The 19,395-nt window shown below is 53.2% G+C and overlaps 1 protein-coding gene across 1 annotated transcript in view; it reads right to left on the bottom strand.

The window, feature by feature from the left end:
• The window catches only part of ITGA11 (integrin subunit alpha 11), a gene marked incomplete at its 5' end in the record, with an annotated part of 45,540 nt that extends 26,374 nt beyond the window's left edge, over positions 1–19,166 (bottom strand). The window contains 2 exons of the mRNA XM_084267870.1: positions 12,118–12,229; positions 19,115–19,166. Coding sequence (XP_084123996.1) covers positions 12,118–12,229; positions 19,115–19,166 — 164 coding nt within the window. The remainder of the gene's footprint in view (positions 1–12,117; positions 12,230–19,114) is intronic.
• Between the last annotated feature and the right edge of the window lie 229 nt (positions 19,167–19,395).

Raw genomic sequence — 19,395 nt, 5'->3', positions numbered from 1 at the left:
ACAACAAAACCACTATTTTGACTTCCCCTTCCCACAGCAGCGGGCAGCAGCAAGCTGGGGACGATGACTCAGTGCTGCTCAGGAGTGATGCAACGGGTCTGGCAAGGACTGAGGTCTGTGAAACCATCTGACAGCAAGGGGAGGAGCGGGGGACCCCCAGCACCACCACACCAGCAGCAGCATGAGAACCTTCAGCATCCATCTGAGGTCCCATGGTGGGCATGGCTGTCCCCAGGGTGGAGGAAATGGAAGTGTCCCTTCTCAGCGCTGCTTCAGGTAGGAGCCTTTCTTTACACCTGGATTGTCTTCAGGATGTGGATGTGTAGGAAGGAGCTACCCAAAGGAATAGTGAGGAGCTGGTAGAGCAGGAACAGCAACTCCCACTGGGATCTGTGGGGAGTTTTCCCCACTAAAAAGATGAAGAACTCTGCTCCCACTTGGGGCTGTTCCCATAGGAGCAGCCCGGAGCAGAACATTTGCATCCCCAGCTAAGCAGTGGGTGAGGACATTAGGTATCCATGTCTTCTTTAAATTAAGAGGCAGCTGATAAAAACACATGCACCCAGCAAGGGTGAAAGCCACAAGCTGGGATGGATCTGGGACATTGCAAACATTTTTCTCACATTTTCTGGAGGACTTGACCAGAATAGTTCAAACCAGAGGAGGAGGAGGAGGAGAACAGGACCTGAGGAATGTGCCCATTCCTTCTAGGCTAGCTCAAAAATACCCTGAACCACGGGTTATTGGCACCTTCTGCTCCCAATGCATTAGCCCCACAATAAATTGCTTTTTTCCTTTCCAAATCCTATCGGTGGATCCAACCATCCAAGTCCGGATGGACAGATAAAAACAGGATCTCCTTTGTTCTGTGCCACCCTTCCCTGCAGCCGGCAGAGCGACCGGCCCCGGCACAGATGTTCCCTGCTGGACCAGGAATTGCCATTTTGCTTAAAAAAATGCTGCTTCCACAAAGCCCCCAAACACTCATCTTTTAGTATTTTAAGTTCTTTTCCTCCGTCACTATAAACCAGAATCCCTCACCAAATTAAAAGCTCCAGCATCCAAGCAGTGTTTGAGGCTTCTCATGGAAATGCTTCCTGTCTTACAGCTTCATTGCTAACGAGGAGGCTAATTAGAGGGAAATAATAACCATCTGGATCTGTCCTCAACAGCATCCAGAAGCTCGGGGATATCTGGTACTTTCTCCCTGACCTGTACAAGGTGTTTCCTCATGTCCCTCTGCAGTTGATGCCCGTTTGCTCATGGTTGGAGAAAGGTAGAGGATGGGAACTGTGGTGAAAAGGTGTGGGAGGGGGAAAGCCTTGATACTTGGAGATTTGGATTGAAAATTGGATATTAGGGGGAAGTTTTTTTACAGAGAGAGTGGTGAGGGGCTGGAACAGGCTGCTCAGAGACGGGGTGGATGCCCTTTCCCTGGGGGTGTTCAAGGCCAGGTTGGATGGGGTCCTGGGCAACCTTGTGTAGCTCCAGGCCTGGAGGTTGGTGGCCCTGCCTGTGGCAGGGGGTTGGAACTCTGTGATCCTTGGGGTCCCTTCCAACCCAGACCAGTCTGGGATTCTATGATACCCACCCCCCCACCCAGCAGGAAAATCCCAGCTTAGGTTTTCCCATTAATTAATATCTCCATATTAATAATATCACACCACCCTTCAATAAACATCCCCTAACACCAGCACAGAGCCTCTTTCAAATGTGGGATGATGATGGGGACAAACCATCCCCTCCCCAACTGCCCTCCCAGCCCTACGTCAGGGCTGGAAGCTCCACAGAAGCCCAAATATTTGCAGATGCTGCCATGAATGCAAAGGGGTTGATGAAGCTCATGAAACCAGGACTTTTGTCTCCCAAAGACAATGGCATTGTTTCCCCTTTTTGGTTAAATTTAAGTGATTAATTAGCTGAAGTTGTCAGATTCTTTGGAAACTTGGCAGCCCAGGAAAAAGGCTTTTCCAGCTGTTTGAAAGGTGGTGGATGGAGAGATGCTCTAAGTGCTTCCCAGTATCAGCTGCCAGAGATGCTGCTCTACTCACTACCTCGCAGGTTGCTTATAAACCTCTTCCTTCACTTCATGGTTTGTCAGCCTGTGCTCAAAATAGCTTTTTTCTAAAAAAAAAAAAAAAAAAAGGCCCATCCCAAATCCCCCAAATCCAAGCAGAGGCAGGGGAGCCATCCCTTGCCCCATCCCAGCTTTCCCTCTTCCCCATACACCCCAAATCTCCCCCTTTGTGCTCCTTGGGTTGTTGCAAAGCAAGTAAAGGCCTTGCATCACAGCTTGGCTAATAAATGAAGCTTTAGAGGAAATGAAGAACCAAAGAATCATAGAACAGTATGGGTTGGAAGGGACCCCAAGGATCACAGAGCTCCAACCCCCTACCACAGGCAGGGACACCAACCTCCAGTCCTGCAGCTACACAAGGTTGCCCAGGGCCCCATCCAATCTGGCCTTGAACACCCCCAGGGATGGGTCATCCACCCCCTCTCTGGGCAGCCTGTTCCAGCCCCTCACCACTCTCTCTGTAAAGAACTTCCCCCCAGTATCTCATCTAACCCTTCCCTCCTTTAGCTTCACTCCATCCCCCTTGTCCTGCCAGTCTCTGCCCTTTAACAAGCTGATTCCCCTCCTGTTCCTCTGCTCCCTTCAGGGACTGGAAGGCTGCAATGAGGTCCCCCCACAGCCTTCTCTTCTCCAGGCTGAACCAGCCCAGCTCCCTCAGCCTCTCTTCATAGGGGAGCTGCTCCAGCCCTCTGAGCATCTTCATGGCTCCTCTGAACCCTCTCCAACAGTTCAACTTCTTTCTTGTACTGGGGACCCCAGCTCTGGACACAGGACTCCAGCTGGAGCCTCACAAGGGCAGACTAGAGAGGGACAATTCCCTCCCTGTCCCTGCTGCCACCCCTCTTCTGACAGAGCCCAGGATCCCATCACCCTTCCGAGCTGCAGGACCACACTGCTGACTCATGTGAAGTTCCTCACCCACCATCTTTCCCTGGACACAGCTCAGTCCCTCGCCCCATACGCAGGATGATCCCACACCCTGGAGACCCCCCTCCTCCCCCATCCTCTTTGCATCCAGCAAATTCCTGGCATTTTAAGGGAATACCCCTCTTTCCCAACACATCAGGCTCCCCCAGGACACTGTGATGAGGTTGGAAAGCTCATTTTGAGCCTGAAGGTATTTTGATGGAATGGAAAGAAACGAGGAAGGGAAAAGGAGGAAAAAGGAAAGGAAAAGCTGGTGATCTGGGAATGAAAGTTTAGGGGAAAATGGAGGAGCAGCTATGTTTTTTCACAGGATTTTGTTCAATCAATGGGACACTTAATCTCCTGCAAGGCAAATTCACTTGCAGTTAATTTATTCAAGATGGAACTGGATGCAGAAGTGATTACGGAGGTTCAGGAAAGGGAAAGTTCAGCCATGGAAAACTTTAAATGGGATCAGGGCTCCTCGGAGGGAATGTGACAGAGGAATGGGCTTGGAAGTGTTTTTCTCCACATTGGTGGAAAAAAAATAGCAAGTGGGAGTGGGGGGAGAGGCAGAAATGGCAGAGGAGTCGGAGAGACGGCGGGACAGGTGGATGTGGGACCTGAAAGTGAGTCCTTGGTCAGACATCAGCTCTCTGATGGGCCTCTAAAAAAATCATTTTATCAACCTGTGGGCATTTTTTGAACTGTTTACATACAAAACACAAGCTATTGAAGAGCAGGAGCATTGCAGGACAGCGCTGCTGACGGCGAGCATCCCATCGCCCTGTACGGGCAGCAGCAGGTGAGCTGCTGGCCATTGCTGCTCACCATGAGCAGAGAGACCCTGTGTGTCAGTGACCCAGGGCCACTGCAAAAAACACCCCTGGACAAACATCCACAACCTCCAACACAGTCCCAGAGAGGCAGATTGAGCTGGTGGCTACCATGCTACTAAACACAGACCCATCCCAGAGCACAGCCCAAAGCCTGGTGAGGTGCAGCTGAGAGATCTGAAGAAGATGGAGAAGTCCCATGGGCTGGGGAGGGAGCTCGGGGTGCCTGGGGAGGAACACAGGCTGGCAGTGAGGGAGGGTGGTGGGAGGAGGCATTAGGGCCCCCCGCTCCCTCCCAAGGCTCCCTGTGCTCCCCATATTACCCCAATTAATAGACAGCCGGCTAATGATGGAGCAGTTGCAGTGATCCAACCCCACGTGTGGGAGTTTCAGGGCGTTTCTCTCACAAGATGGATCACATCATTACTTTGGGGTTTGGGTTTCCTGATCCCACAGGGTCCAGCCAAGGTAACTGGGACCAGTGGCAGACCCCATCCCCTCCTGGTCTATAGGATGAGTGCCTGCAGGAGGCTGTTCATCTTCCACTGACACGCACGAGCACCCTTCCTCCTTGTGTTGTCTTTAAAGGCCACCCCATGTTTGCTCTGCTTCACAACAAACCTCCTCATTGCAAAACGAAACATAAACACAACCACAACCTCACCAGCTGCTGCACACGCCGGCTCGAGCCGGGAATGGATGCTCCTAATTACACAGCCTGCTCCCGCAGCGCAGCTACAACCCCCTCCCACATCCCAGCAGGACCCAGTGAACCATAGAATAGTAGAATCATAGGCTGGTCTGGGTTGGAAGGGACCCCAAGGATCACAGAGCTCCAACCCCCTGCCACAGGCAGGGACACCAACCTCCAGGCCTGGAGCTACACAAGGTTGCCCAGGGCCCCATCCAACCTGGCCTTGAACACCCCCAGGGATGGGGCACCCACCCCCTCTCTGGGCAGCCCGTTCCAGCCCCTCACCACTCTCTCTGTACAGAACTTCCCCCTAATATCTAATTTAAACCTTCCTTCAGCTTTAATCCATCCCCCTTGTCCTGCCATTGTCTACCCTTTTAAAAAGTTGACTTCATCTCCCCCCTCCGCCCAGCAGCCACGTCACAGGAGCATCGCCGAGGGGACCCAGCACCAGGACCTGGAGGCAGGGCAAGGACCACGCTGCTGCTCCAGCAATTACACAGCCATGGCAGTAAGCAAAACTACCGGCCTTCTCCTTAAAATAGCCGATGACGGGCGTGTTGCAAAACATGTCTGAGGAGCTCACAGAATATTGTGGTCGGCAGTAATGATACTTTCTTATTTTTCCTGGAGTAATTTTTTCCTCTCATGCTCCAGGATACTGTAAGGGAGAGGTGTTTACAGGCGAGGACTGTCAGCGATTCTTGGCCGGGCTGTGGGTTTCCACTGCGGCGCTCGGAGCTGCTGGTCGACGGGCTCTGTAGGCCGCACGTGGCCAGCGGGAATTGTGTGAGCCCTGGCTTTCTTTTGGAGGTTTCCAAAGCAAACCCTGAGCCGTGACTCTGGTTCTCAGCGGGTGCCTCTTGCTTTCCCCAGTCACCCATTATCACCAGCTAACGGTGCTCGGGGAGGGGGGTTCCCCCACCCAGCCATTTCCATGTTGGAGGCACCGTTGTGTCACTATCTCCATCCATCTGCCCTTCAGTGCTCTGAGACCAGGGCATTAAGCCCCCAATTCTAACAAAGATATAACTGGAAAGGCCTTTTAATGGCTGAATAACACAGGATGGGAAGGAGCAAGACCCCCCATCCTCCATAGGGATCTTCATAAATGGGGCTACAGATATTTTTCAGCATGTGTAACGTGATGGCACAGGCAGGGGTTGGTGTCCACCCACCTCCAGCCTCCCCTCTGGCTCTCACTGCAGGATGGGTGCAGGGTCTCAGGGCTGTATCTAATGCTATGGTGCCATGAGGATGCTCTAAACTTCCCAAGGAGACAACTTTCCTCTATGCATCAGAGGCCTGGCTGCCAAAGCTCCTGCTTGATGAGATGCTTCTACTTCTTCCTAAAAATCCTGGTGCACCTCAGAGGGGGCAGCCCCATGTGCCACAGCAAACCAAGGGAGGTTGGGGAATGCTGCTTTCACGCAGTGGGTAGGAAGGGCCCTGGGGCAGGGGGAGCAGGGGAAATTTTCAGGCTCTGGAGGTGAGGAAGGCGAGGTGGAGATGCTGAGATGCCCAGAAGCTGAGAGGCAGCTGCTCCTTGCCCATCAGATGTGTTGTGTAGCCCAAACCCCTATTTTTGAGCATGCTTCCCATTGGGTGCTTCTTTACCTTTTCCTTCCTCTTTCAGCCTGGTGAAGGGTGTCAGCTGAGTGCTGCTGTTGCATACTGGGTTTGCCTGTGAGGGGACATCCTCCTTGGAGCCCTCCCCCCTCTTCAGCAAGTCCTCTAGAGACTTAAAACGCGACCACATCTATTTTTCTGATTAGATCAAATGTTTTCTAAAATAAGGATAAAAATAAGAACAACTGCCCCCAGAGTCTGTGACAACCACTCTGCTCTATGCCAAAGAAGACCTGTCAGATGTCCCATACCCTTCAAGGTGCCAGGCAGGGACAGACCAACTTGCACAGCAGCCCTAAAGAGCCCAACGATGCTAAGAACACAGCCTACATGATTCTCTCCCCCCCTCCCCCTCAAAAGACCTGTGCATGCCAAAAAGTGGACAATCTCTGAGTATGAAAGATGGGGTGGGCTACTTCAGCATCCCACACCCACCGGTGCCTGCAGGCCTGGCATGGTGGGAGGGAGAGCCAGGAGCAGACATTATCCCCACGCCGGAGGAATGCTTTGCAGTTCTGTACCCTTTCACCAAAATAATCCCAGCTCTGGGGTACCAGCCAAACCACAGGAGAGTTCCAGCCAAGAAAGCCTCTCGCAGTAGTAGGGAAATAGCAAAACCCTTTAACTGCTTTTCCAGATCAGCACAATTATAGCTTTAAATCCACCCAGCAGATTTTGTCTCTCTTCTCCCCTCCTCCTTTTCCCTTTGGCTGCACTCAGACTGGAAACGTCATGTCTGTGCCTGGAGTAGCTGTGGGGATGGGGGCTCTGGGCACCATCCCCACTCCCATCCACCCACCCTTGAATGGGGTGGTTAGCCCTGGGGTGCTGGCAAGGCTGAGCTCTTGCTAAGGGCTGTGGGGACCTGTGCACCGGGGTACAGGGGTAAGGGGGCCAAAACCTGCACGGAGGCTTCACAACACCCCTCTGCTGCAAAATGGCATCAGGACAGGAGAAGGCACAAGCTCAGGAGGGAGGTAGTGACCAGAGAGGTGTGTAGAGCATCCAGCAGCCCAAAGGCCAGACGCACAGCCCGTGCAGGACCTGATCCCCAGCCATGCCACCTTGCCAGCAGCATCAGCACAGCCCTGGCCTCAGCCAGCTCGGGAATGCTATATTTATTATTTTTACAGCTTCTGAAAGCTAATGGATGTTTATTCCCAGGGTTTTCCTTCCACAGCCAGTTCTTCTCAAGCTTCATTTTTTGCATAGCTGGAAACTCTCACTCCACAGACACAAGCCAGCACGGGCCAGCAGTCCCAGCGCTCGTTGCGTGGAGCATCACGCCTGCTGCCATCTGCTTGGGGTGGGTTGGGGAGCACAGCCTGCCCCTAGCACCCCTTTCCCCCCCCTCCTCCTTCTCTGCTGGGGTGTCTGGTGGCAATGGAAAGCTGAGGGCAGTGGTTGGCAAGTCCCCTCCATGCACACACAGGAGGAGGGAATGCACCCCGTTACCCTTCCTTAGGGGGTAGTATACATCCTGCGTGTGGGATGATGGGCAGCAGTCAGGAAAAGAAATCAGGAGAGGGGAGATGAAAGATGGAGGGAACTTCCCCCCCCCCCCTTTTTTTTTAATCTGATTTTGGACCTCTAAGAATATTTTCTCCCCAAACTCAAGGCAAACTCACCTTGTATTTGCCACAAACTTCCATGTGTGGCGTGAGGAGAGCACACACAGGGATGGAAGCTCCCATGTTTGAGGAATCCAATGCACATTTGTGGAAACCTCTCGTTTTTGAACACGTTATGCCCAAGTAGTGCCATCCATGGCAACAAAACTGCCCAATCTCATGCAATTCACACCTTAAACACCCCCAAAATGGCACGAACCAAAGCATGACTTGGCACAGAGCAACAGCTCTGAGCCAATTCACCCCTTCACATCAACACCACGATGTTCCCTGCCCTTCCAGTAACTCTCTTTCCCACCAAAACTCCAGCCAGCCTATCTCACCCCAAGCACAGCAGCATGGGGAGCTCCCATTTCACCCAAGATACCCAGCTCAGGGGAACTGGGGGATGCTCAGACCCCATAACACCACGCATCACCTGCACCAGCAACACCCCAGGACGGGACACCCACTGTCTGACTGCCACAGATATATTGCACATTAAGATGAGTTTCAGTAGCCTGTTGTCATTTGTGTCATCCACATACTTGGGAAAGGCACTTTGCATGTCCCTCCAGCTCCAGGGAAGCGGTGAGAAGGTCTGAAAGCCCCTCACTGCTTGGGAAGCCAGGGAGCGGAGAAAAGCCACCCCACAAATCCATGAGCTGCTCAAGCACTATATATCCAAGCAGGTTTGGGTATTTTTCCCCCCAGAGTTTAATAATCTGAATTCTTTCCTCCCAGATTTTCCTCTGTCAGGGCTGCCATTACCAGCCCCCACATGCAAATGATCCCACTCCCTCCCTGAAAGGTTGGAGAAAGGGAAAAAGTCCCAACTAAAAATATACTTGGAGAATATGATGTGTCAGGTTTGTGTACACTCAAATCTGCCTCTACACAGACACACATGTATGTAAATATATATATAACTATATATAAAAGCTGCTTTGAAACCCTTCTAAAACCATCAGCTCCAGCCAAAAGCAGCATTAAAAGGCTCAGACTGAAGGATAGGTGCCAAAAACCTCAGATTCCACGTTTGGTATTTGGCAGCCAGGTCCCTGCACATTGTTATATTCAGCGTTCCTATATGAACCACGCTCCTGAGATAAACACTGAGCTTCTCCAAACTGCTCTGCCTTTTTGGTAGACTCCTCCAAACTCCAAACTCCTCTGGGATGGTGTTGAAGGATGCTCATCTGGCTCCTGCCTCACCAGCAACTGGGGTTTCATCTCAGCGTCTCTGCTTCTTCTGCCTCTTGCCAGCTCCTGGGGTTGGCTGGGGCTCAGCACAATTATTATCCTGCATCCTTGGTTTATACTATAGATGTTTTATTTGTTTGGTCATTTATCCTTTAACCGGAGTGAGTCATGGTGGCTTCATTTTTTAACTGTGTACACATATTTAACAGACGTTTTATACTATGTAATTGCATATTGGAATACATGCTGTACTTATGTGTGTGCACACACTCATCCTGTGCAGAGAATATCCCTTTTTGCTTCATGCAGAGGAACCTATGGAGGAGAAAACTACCTCTGTGTCATAGAATCACGGAATGGTCGGGGTTGGAAGGGACCCCAAGGATCACAGAGCTCCAACCCCCTGCCACAGGCAGGGTCACCAACCTCCAGGCCTGGAGCTACACAAGGTTGCCCAGGGCCCCATCCAACCTGGCCTTGAACACCCCCAGGGATGGGGCACCCACCCCCTCTGAGCAGCCTGTTCCAGCCCCTCACCACTCTCTCTGTAAAGATCTTCCCCCTAATATTTCATCTAACCCTTCCCTCCTTCAGCTTTAGTCCATTCCTGCTAGACACGGCCAGGAAAGATGTGAGAAGGCAAAAAAAAAGGAGTCAGAGTCTTTACTTCAATATCCTGATGGGAGAGGAGGCAAACCCCTCCTTTTGCTGGTCCCCAGCCCTTGACCACCCCATCAGTAATGGTGACAGCTTGAAGCATGAGTGTAAAAAGCATAAAAGTCCTCAAACAGCATGGGAATTGCAATCCCTCTGCCAGGGTACAGCCAGGACAATGCCTAAAGCCACCTATAGCTACAACAGGGTTGAAAGATATGAAAAAATTGGGTGTTTTCTCTGCAGGGTCTGTCCATCAGGGAGCTCACTTTGGGCAGAAACCTCTGCAGTTCAGCCCAGCCAGCCCACACAGGCACCGAGCACCTCCCAGCATAGCTACTGCTGCTGGCCCTGCCTGGCAGGGAAACTGAATACCGAGGGGAGTGGGGGTGGAATGGTATGGGGTCCCTCATAAACACCTCTGCCAGATGCAAGATGGGCCAAGATTTCCCACCACCATCACCTATGGGGCTCGTTTTGTCACGTGGAGCAAGGTGCCCACGTGCCATTTGCAGCTGGTTGCACAGCTCCCTTCCAAGGGGAGACTGAGACTTGGGCCATGCTAGGATGAAATGAAGGATGGAAAAGGGATCTTCTCCAGGAGCAGAAGCAGGAATGTGATGTCCAGGACATTCAGTTCCTCCTCCTTATCGGCTTTGGAGAAGCGTGATCTGTCCACAGCCTCTCCTAGGCTCAGCCCTGACCTGGCAGACACCTCTGTGGAGCTGGAATCTCTTGCAGGGGCCAGCACAAATACCACCAAGATTTTTGGTGTTTTGGATCCGTTCCTGACAGCAAAATATTTCACAGCAGAGGTCTGTGTCTGTGCAAATGAAGAGCTCGTGTGCTCAGATGAGCCATCCTGGAGAGCAAGGTCTCCATCCCACCAGCTCACAGTGCCTGAACCCTCCCCAGGAGCAGGGATGGAGATACCAGGCTGGGCTGAGATTCCCTTAGAAGTGCATGGTGGTGCCCAGGTATGTTCTAGGATCACCTAGAAGACAATGAGGATGGAAGACCTCATGTCAAGTGGAGCACTGTCACCCATCAGAGTTTTGAGCTGGGTTGGCTCTGTTGACTTTGCTGTGAGCAGTTGAGTTATCAGGCTGCCCAAGATTCTTTACCCATGGAAAAAAAAAAGCATTTCCTTGGGTAAATATCCACATTCTCCAGCAAGAAAGGGTGGAGGGCTGCATCCCATACTGGATGTTTTTGGCTTCTGGATGGTTAAGTGCAAGCTGGCTGCTTGGGAAGCAGTCCCATAGCTCAGGTTCATGGACAATGAAGATGAAAAGGACCCTGAGAGATCACTCAGTCCTTAACACAGGCCCAAGCAGGGTCAGTTCTAGGAGAAAGGTCCCAAATCGCTGCGTGCAACCCTGGATCTCCCCCTGTGAGGATGCTCTGGTACCTGGCATGATCATATTTCTGGGGAGACTCAGCCCAGCTGTGAGCAGCCCTGTGCTCAGTCTGGAGCTGAAGCAGTGGAAAAACTCACCAATGCCACAGAAACACAAGTCTCTGGACTTCAGAGGGGAAGATGGGTGCTCAGGACCCAACCCTGAGATGGGGCAGCAACATCTTCACAAACTGCACCCCAGGCACCCTCTTCCCTTCCCAGCCCCTCCCAGAGCACCTGATCCCAGCAGAGAGCTGAACCCTACCTCACCATTCAGAGCTTTATGAATATTAACTCAGCTCTCTGCTGGATGGTGGAAGGAAATGAGGACCCAGAGAGTGAAACCCACTGTCAGGGATTGAACCCCCAACATCTCTCCCTGGGATTCAGCTGGGAGCAGAGATGGTCCCCTCAGCCCTGACACAGCACAGGGGCCACAGAATTTAATACGGTGCTTTGAGGTGCCTGTGTCACATCAGCATCCAGATGTGCTCCTGGAGAAGGAGACTCTCCATCATCATCATCATCATCATCATCATCTGTGTGTGATCCCTCAGTGGGGACCAGCTCTGGCAAGTAGCAAGGCTTGCTGTGAAACCCAAAACGTGAGCAAAGCCCAGCCCAGGCTCATCTCACGCTCTTGACGGGTGCAGACAGGTCTGAGCACTTCTCCAGACCCCAGCTCCTTGGTGGAAACTACAGAGAACGGGGTGGCCTCCATCCAAAACCCAAATGGGTTTCCAGCGAGCGCTGGAGGCCAAGGGGCCTGAGGAAGACATGAACCTGCCCAGAGCAAAGCCCCACACGTGACACCTGCCTCCAGGCAGGAGCCAGAGCACAGCACTCTCCAAAAACCTCTCAGATACAAAATAGGCTGCTGCCCCCTCCCTCCCAAACACCTCTTTTTAAAAAAGAAGAGGGTTTCTACTCTCTCCTTTGCCCAGGCTGGATTGGCACCAGCATCACCAAAAGCAAACTTCATTCCCCTTGGAGCTGGAGCACTTCCCACCCAAAAATTAGGGTCAGAGAGAGCAGGAGGAGATATTCAGCCTTTTGGGTATGTTCCTTCAGACCCCCTCCTCTTAAAGCCCAGCGCAGAGCTGACTTACCACTTCTTGCCCCCGATGTCATGCTGCTGCACCGTGTAGCCGAAATATGCCTCCTTAGAGCCAGCTATGATTTTGGGCCTCTTGGTGTCAATGTTGAAGGTGTCACTGAACCCTGGGGGAAGAAAAAGAAGGAACCCATCAGCCAGGGTGCTGAGGTGGTAGGAGAAGATGCTTTTTTACCACGGTCAGACATTGCACAGGTCACCCCAAGAGTCTGTGTAGCCTCCATCCAAGTAGACACAGCCCTGAACAACCCGCTCCAGGTGACCCTGCTTGAGCAGGGCTTGGACTAGATGAGTTCCAGAAGTGCCTCTTACAACCATGAGAATGCTGCTCCCCCAAAACAAACCTAGGGCAGACAGGGTGGTTTTGCACCATCACATCAGCTCTGTGGCACAGCAATCCCACAGCCAGCTGTGATGGAGAGGAGACTGCAAGACCCAAACCACACAAGCTCTACCTCACCTGCAGCCTCCCAGCACTCCCCTCTCCAGCACTGAGTGGCCAGAGAGGAGCCAGCCCTGGGGCTGCAGCTTTAAGCAGGTTCATTTGGAGTTTGGAGGCCGCAGCTGCACCAGCTCTGGAGAGCAGCCCCTTTACCCAGCCCACCTGTGAAGAGGCTTCACCTCAGCAGGCACCAGCATGCTCCTCAGAGCTGCTGAGCTGGAGCCCACTGCTGTGACCAAAGCAGGAGGTGTTTCTGGCTTTGTTTCTGGCTTATGACAAAGGAAAAAGTACTTTTCCTCTGGGGCACTGTAAGAGTGAATCAGCTGAAGCCCTGGCTGGCTGGGTGAGCGTGGAGAGGGGAGAGGAGACTGGAGGGTACCCTCCATGGGCTGGGGGTACGTAGGAAACGTGTGCCCACGCCAGGTGTGCCCAGTCTGGAGCACATTGCCCATTCCATTTGTCCCCATGGGCCACCTCCTGATGTCCCTGTGGGTTTTGAGCTGAAGTTGGGATTCACTTTTCCTGTGCAAGAGAAATCTGGTGCCACTTGGGGATTTGCTAGGGAGAAGCAGCTCTGGAGGGGGATGTCCCTGAGGATGGAGGCGGGGTGGTTTTTTGGCTTAGACCTCTCCCAGAGGCTGCTCTGGAGGATGCACCATCCCATGGGACAGCAGGGGCAGGATCCCTGGGCACAGCTCCGAGCTCCTGGGTGCTCACAGTCCAGACAGGTCCACCTTCAAGAGCAACTTCCCTCTCAGGGAGCAAATCTTGGGCGATGGGTCTGGCTGCTCCTCCCTCTGCCAGGAGCCACCCCCAGCTGCAGGGTGTGTGAACAGGGATGTCAAGTGAGTCTCCCAAAGACCAGGGTGTTTCAGGGCTGCTGGAGATGCCCCTTTGCTTTACCCAGGGGTGCAGGAGCTGCCCCAAATTGCACCCACAAACCCTTACTGGGTGCATTCAATGGAGGAAAGACCACCCATGGGCAGGGGGAATAGCTCCATCCACGCTGAGGGGCTGCAAAATGCTGCAGCCACCCACATCCCATGGTCCATGTCCTGCAGCCAGCAGGTATCACAGAATCCCAGCATCACAAGGCTGGAAAAGCCCTTTAAGCTCATCAAGTCCAACCATTCCTGTCCTGTGCTGATCCATATCTCTGAGCACCTCATCTTCCTGTCTGTTAAACACACCCAGGGGTGGGGACTCAGCCCCGTCCCTGGGCAGCCTGTGCCACAGCCCCACAACAAATGATGCTGCAGAGGAGGATGCACGATGGCCAGGATATCCCAGCTCTTCCCTCACCTTTGTGCAGAAAGATCCTGGTGTTCCTAGCAAGGGTGGCTTTAAAAGCAGCAGAAGGATTGTGTTTGGTATTTATAGGGGTGTAAAGGGGTTGTCAGCAGAAGAGGTTGGGAATGCCATTTTCCAGGCAGAAAAATTCAGGATAGAAAGTGTTTTTAGTGGTAGGAATGTGAGGGATAAACCTGATTTTTTTGCAGCCTTAGGAACAAATCTGTGAGGCTGGCTCTGGAAGCAGAGAAACACGGGGTCTGGCCAAGGAGAGGTGAGGTAAGGAGCCTCAAAATCCTACAAAGAGAAATTCTAGAAAGCAGGAAGAAGGAAAAAAAAAAAGAGAGGGAGGGATGGGAGCCAGCATTTTTTTTGTGGTAGATTGACCTTATTTAACATTACAAAACAAATTAAAACCTCCTCTGAGTTAACCATTACCCAGTGGGGAGACAGAGGCCAGGACTGGCCATCAGGAGAGGTGATGGACAAGGGTCAGGGGGAGCTGGGACAAGCCTGAGGTGTCACATGGCTGTCACCAGCGAGATAGGGTGAGACCCCAGACCTGGCTGGAAGAGAGGGGGATAGGGCTGTCTTTTGGGAAGGGGGTTTGTATTTCAAGCCAGGTTCAGTTCCAGGTGATGAAGAGGCATCTTCATCACTTGCATGAGGAGCAAGTGGAGGTCCAAGCAAGTCCCAGAGGATGTGATGGGTTTTCTCCTGATTTTCCTTGAGTTCAGCAGAGCATCTCTGATTTTGCACAGCAGTTTTTGGGGAGCAGAAACACTGAGACAACTCAGGGACTCCTATCCTGTGGCTATTTGCTTTAGGACCCCATTGTTCACCCCGCTCTCCACTCCTCCAAAAGGCAGCCAGGCTGGTCATGAAAAGCAACATAAACCCCTAAATAAATAACATGAATGTCCCTAAATAAATAGCATGGATGCTTCATTAAGTGCAAAGATCTCTAAATTGAGAGGATTGCTGTGAGGGGCTCGGTGCTGCTCACTGTGCCGGAGCATCCTGCTTGTGGTGGGACCAGGGCTGGCTGGTGGGCTGGAAAAACAAAGGGATCTGGAAGAAAGTTTCCAGGGGATGGATGGCAGGGGGGCAGGAATTTCAGAAAGTCAACAGATGTGGGTGCATTCGAGGCAGAATGAAGTGAAAAAATAAAAACCCAACAAAAACTGGAGAATATTTAAACTGGCTTAAGCTAATGGGAGCTTTTTGAGAGGTTGTCAAGGAGATTTAGCAACCCGAAGAACCAAGCCTCATTTTCTTGTCAGGAGTGACATCACTGTCATAAATAAGTGACCAAAAGCCACATGTTTTGCTTGTGATGCTGCCAAGGCAGGAAGCCTCAAATACCTCCTTTCCGAACTGGAGCTTCTGGCGAGTCCAGACTTTTGATTCTTCTCAGGTCAAAGATTGAAAAGGAAAAGAAGAAAATAAAAATAATAATAATAATAAAAAAATCAAACCCATTTGGGAAACAATGCTGGGAATAAAAACCACCTTTCCTGCCAAAAAAAAGAAGAAAAGTCTTCCCTGGAAGGGAAACCTCCAGAGAGGGATGCTCTCAGCGACCAAACATCATCCTGCTGCCCATACCTCTGCCCGTGCCCTCTGCCTGCATCCTTAGGGCAGGCAATGGGATTGACAGCTGGCAAAGCAGCTCAGGGCAGTGCCATAATGCAGCCCATGGGTGCTTGCTGTGATGCCCCACAGCTGCTTCTGCTGCTGTGAGAGGTTTGGGGCTTTAGCTCACTGCTGACCTCCAAACCTTTATGATTTAAGGAGACCAGGCAGTGGAGCTGCAAGAACAACTTCCTAATTTTAATTATTTTTTTTACTGTGGGGAAAACACACTCAATTTTTGTGCCTGCATCATGAAAAATCAGCCCATTTCACCGCCCTCCAGCACTTTCACAGCTCAGGCCCGTTTCCAGAGAGAGAGGCTGAGCTAACACAGAGCAGTGACACGGAGGAGAAGCATCTCAAAGGCTGAATGAAGCTGAGTCTGGCCCATGGGAACCTCTGTCAGATCTGCACGGGCTCTTCTGCCAAATTCCTTTGCTAGAGGCAGCGTGCCTGCAGCCCAGGCTGCTGTGGGTGCTCAGGGCCAGCACGGAGGGAGGTACAAATTTGGGGGCACTAGAGGGAAAGGGTATGGATGGCACACACACGTGTGGCACTGGGCTCTTGCTTTCTTGCAGGGCTGAGAAATCTGTGAGCTGGAGGAGCCCAGGGACGTGTGGTGAGGGGAAAGCTCACATCTGCCAAAAACCTGGAGCGTGCCGGGGTCCAGCAGCTCAGTCCTGGCTCTTTAACAAAAAGTGGCCTTGCTCCTCTCAGCTCTTCTTCCTCTCTCATTGCTCAAGCCCATGCAGGAGAGGTAACCTCTGCGATAGGGCAGCAGGTCTGTGATCCCTGCATCCTCAGCATCCCTGGGGATGCCACTGGTTACCCAGTGCTGGGCTGGGCTCCTGCGATCTCATCCTCACCACCACGTGGGCTTTGGTGGCATCAGATGCTCCTCCACAACCCATCTGCTATGCACATTACTTTTTCTTCACTTAGGGTTGGCTTATCTAGAAAATATTTAAGCTTGATTGAGGGTGTTTGGACAAAAACCCCAGGCCCTGAGACAGAGCAGGGTGGGACACATGTCCCTCTGCTTCCCTTTAAGCTCTCGCTGCCGAACGAGACGCTGAAGGCACCCAACTCCTCTCCAGGTTGCTATCTCAAAGCCAGCATTTGTCATCAGCTATTAGGAAACAACCCAGGGTTTGGTGGCTGCTGCAGCGGTGGATGGGGAGCCAGGGAATGCTGAGGATGAACAGAGGATCAGTCATCACCAGCTCGTGTGTTGTAACATTCCTGGTTACCCACAAAATCTCTGACAAACAGCGCCGGGGCGTCAGCTGCACCAGTACCTTGTGCTTCCATAAGTCCTGCTTTCTGGCCTCCCAAAAACTGGGGAGGGGATGTTTGGTGGCTTTAGGAGCAGAAGTTAGGGATTATTCAGATTTGCAGCCCTGAGGATTAGTCATTAGGGATGTGTTCATTAGCAATAATGCAAATGGCAGCAGGAATAAACAGTAGCAGGTCTCTGACCACCCCTTTCTCAGGGAGACACCAGGAAAGCCATAGGTTGGGTGAGGGAGGCATGGTGGGTTACTTTCTCAGAGGCTGTGCAAGCCACCCACAATTAAGTACCCACCATCAAAGGAACCCTTGAGAACCCACCTGGACAATCCCAAATAGGTTTGCACGCTGGTTTCCACTGGGTGACCCTTAAGAGAGGGGAGGGGGTGACTGCCTTGTCTGGGAAACCAAACCAGGGAGGGAAAACGGGGGCACAATCTGACACAAGGGAACTTCCTGCATCCCAGCACATCCTCCTTGACCCCTTCTGGATGTCACAGCTTCCCTGATGGCACCTTGGGTGGCAGTCAGTGGCCATCCCACGGCTCACTGATACAGTGTGCCAGACGGGAAGCTGTGCCTCAACTTCCAGAAACACCAGAAATGCCACAGAGCCTCTGGAGACTCCAAGCCCATGGGATGATGCAGGAGCAAGGACAGAGCCCACATGCAGGAGGATCCCCTGGGACCACCAGAGAGAGCAGGGAGGGGGGGTTTCCCTCTGGCAAAGCACCACCGGAGCGTGCTTTGCGCGCGAGGGCACACGCCAGGATAGGCAGCATCAAGGGCACCCTCCCCAAAGATGCACATCCCAGCCTGGCACCCTCAGCTCACCCAGGGGGGCCCCAGGGTGGGGGGTCCCGCACATCCCACAGATCTGCTTTCAGTCCAGATGGCAAAACACCAACACCAGTCCTCAGCAAACCCTACGGACTGGTACAGCCACCCCACAGCATCGCATCCCGGTCCGGAGACCACCGCGGAGCGCTGGAAGAATTAACCCTTCCCTGCCTGCACACTGCTCACACACCTCAGGCAGCAACCAGCCTCCCCCCCCCCCCCAAACCCCAGAAACACCCGTGGGCAGAAATTCCACTCCCAGAGCATTTCTGGGCAGCCAATTCGCTGCTTCCCCCACTCCAACTCCGCTCCCCAACAACCATCACCCGTCTGCGAGCGGCATCTCCCCGGGGGGGGATTCACCCCACGGCCCAGCCCGGGCTGATGTCTCTGCGCTGGAGCGATTGGCCCCAGCAGCTCCACGCAGGCAGCCCCACGCCGTGCCACGCCACGCCACGCCACGCTCGCCGCCATGCAAGGCACACACACATGTTCCCTATTAAGCAAAGAAAGGCAGCTCTGCTGCGGCTCAGCTTTAAAGGCCGGGGCGACTGTGCAATTAAGAAAGGAGGGGGGGGGGAAAACATGAAAGAAGTTAAAAAAAACCCCACTCCAACCAACCCAGCCCTGCAGAAAAGCCCTGGTGTGCCTCTCCAGGAGGATGTTTGGGAAGTCTGCAGGGGCAGGGGTGCTGCAGGCTGTTTTGGGGAGGGGGGTGAGCCGGCTGCAGCGCTGCTGGGAGCGGGGAGAAGCTCTTTTGTACCCCCCTTCTGCAGCACCGAGCGGTCCCAGCCGGAGGATGCCAAGATGCAGCTGCAGTAGGAACGGCTGCAGATGGTGAGGCTGCTTCTGCACGCCGGTGAGGGGCCAGAAAGAAGGATAAACTCCCCTCCCCTCCTCACCCCCGACGTCCTGTCCTGTCCCGTCCCGCCTCAGCCCCCGGGCAGGGCTCGTCCCGCACCCATCCAGCCAAATGGGGGAAAGCAGCCGCCTCGCCTGCGGGAAGGAAACGCTCGCCTCAGACCTCTCTTAAGTTAAACCTCAGTTATTTAACCCCTCTCTGCACAGTACCCTCACGTGCAACGGGACAGACCACCTGTGGGAGACAAAAGTTTACCCCAGGTAAAAGGGTCTGGCTTTATTATTGGGGGGCTTTTTTTCCCCTCCCCCCTCAGCCATCTGATGCTTCATAGGAATTCTTCCCTAATCCCACTCCAACTACAGCCCAGCCGAGGAGGAAGAGGGGGCTGGGAGGACGCTGGGCTGCCCGCCTGCCTGCCCGCTCATTCCTGGGAACCCATCAAAGCTCTCCATCCCTTTCAACTCCCCTTCATCCTCCTCTCCCTCCCTCCTGCTCCCAGGGAAGACGTTTCCCGCAGCCTTATTAACCCTGGGCTTTCTCCAGCACCTTTCCCAAGTCAGCAAAAGTTATTCCTGGGTGCTTCCCCTCGCCTGGGAAATTGGGGTGGGTGCAGGAGGGGCAGCGGGTGCTTACCGGGCAGGAGGCAGAGGGAGCAGGCGAGGAGCATCCCGCTGGGGAGGTCCATGGGAACGCCGACTGCCCTGCTCCCCGGCCCCGAGCATCCGCGGGAGGCAGCCAGCCAGACTGGTAGCCTCTCTCGCAGAGCCCTTTCCTTATCCCCAGCCTTTCCCGGCTCCCTGACAGAAGGAGAGCATTGGGAGGGAGTGGGAGGGACGAGCGAAACTTGTAGGAGGTACAGCAGGAGAGGACGGCAGAGGGGACAGCCTTCGCACGGCTGTGGCACCCTTTAGGGA

Source organism: Gallinula chloropus (genome assembly GCF_964237585.1).
Source record: "Gallinula chloropus genome assembly, chromosome: 9".
NCBI lineage: Eukaryota > Metazoa > Chordata > Aves > Gruiformes > Rallidae > Gallinula > Gallinula chloropus.
This window is presented reverse-complemented; position numbering and strand designations above follow the sequence as displayed.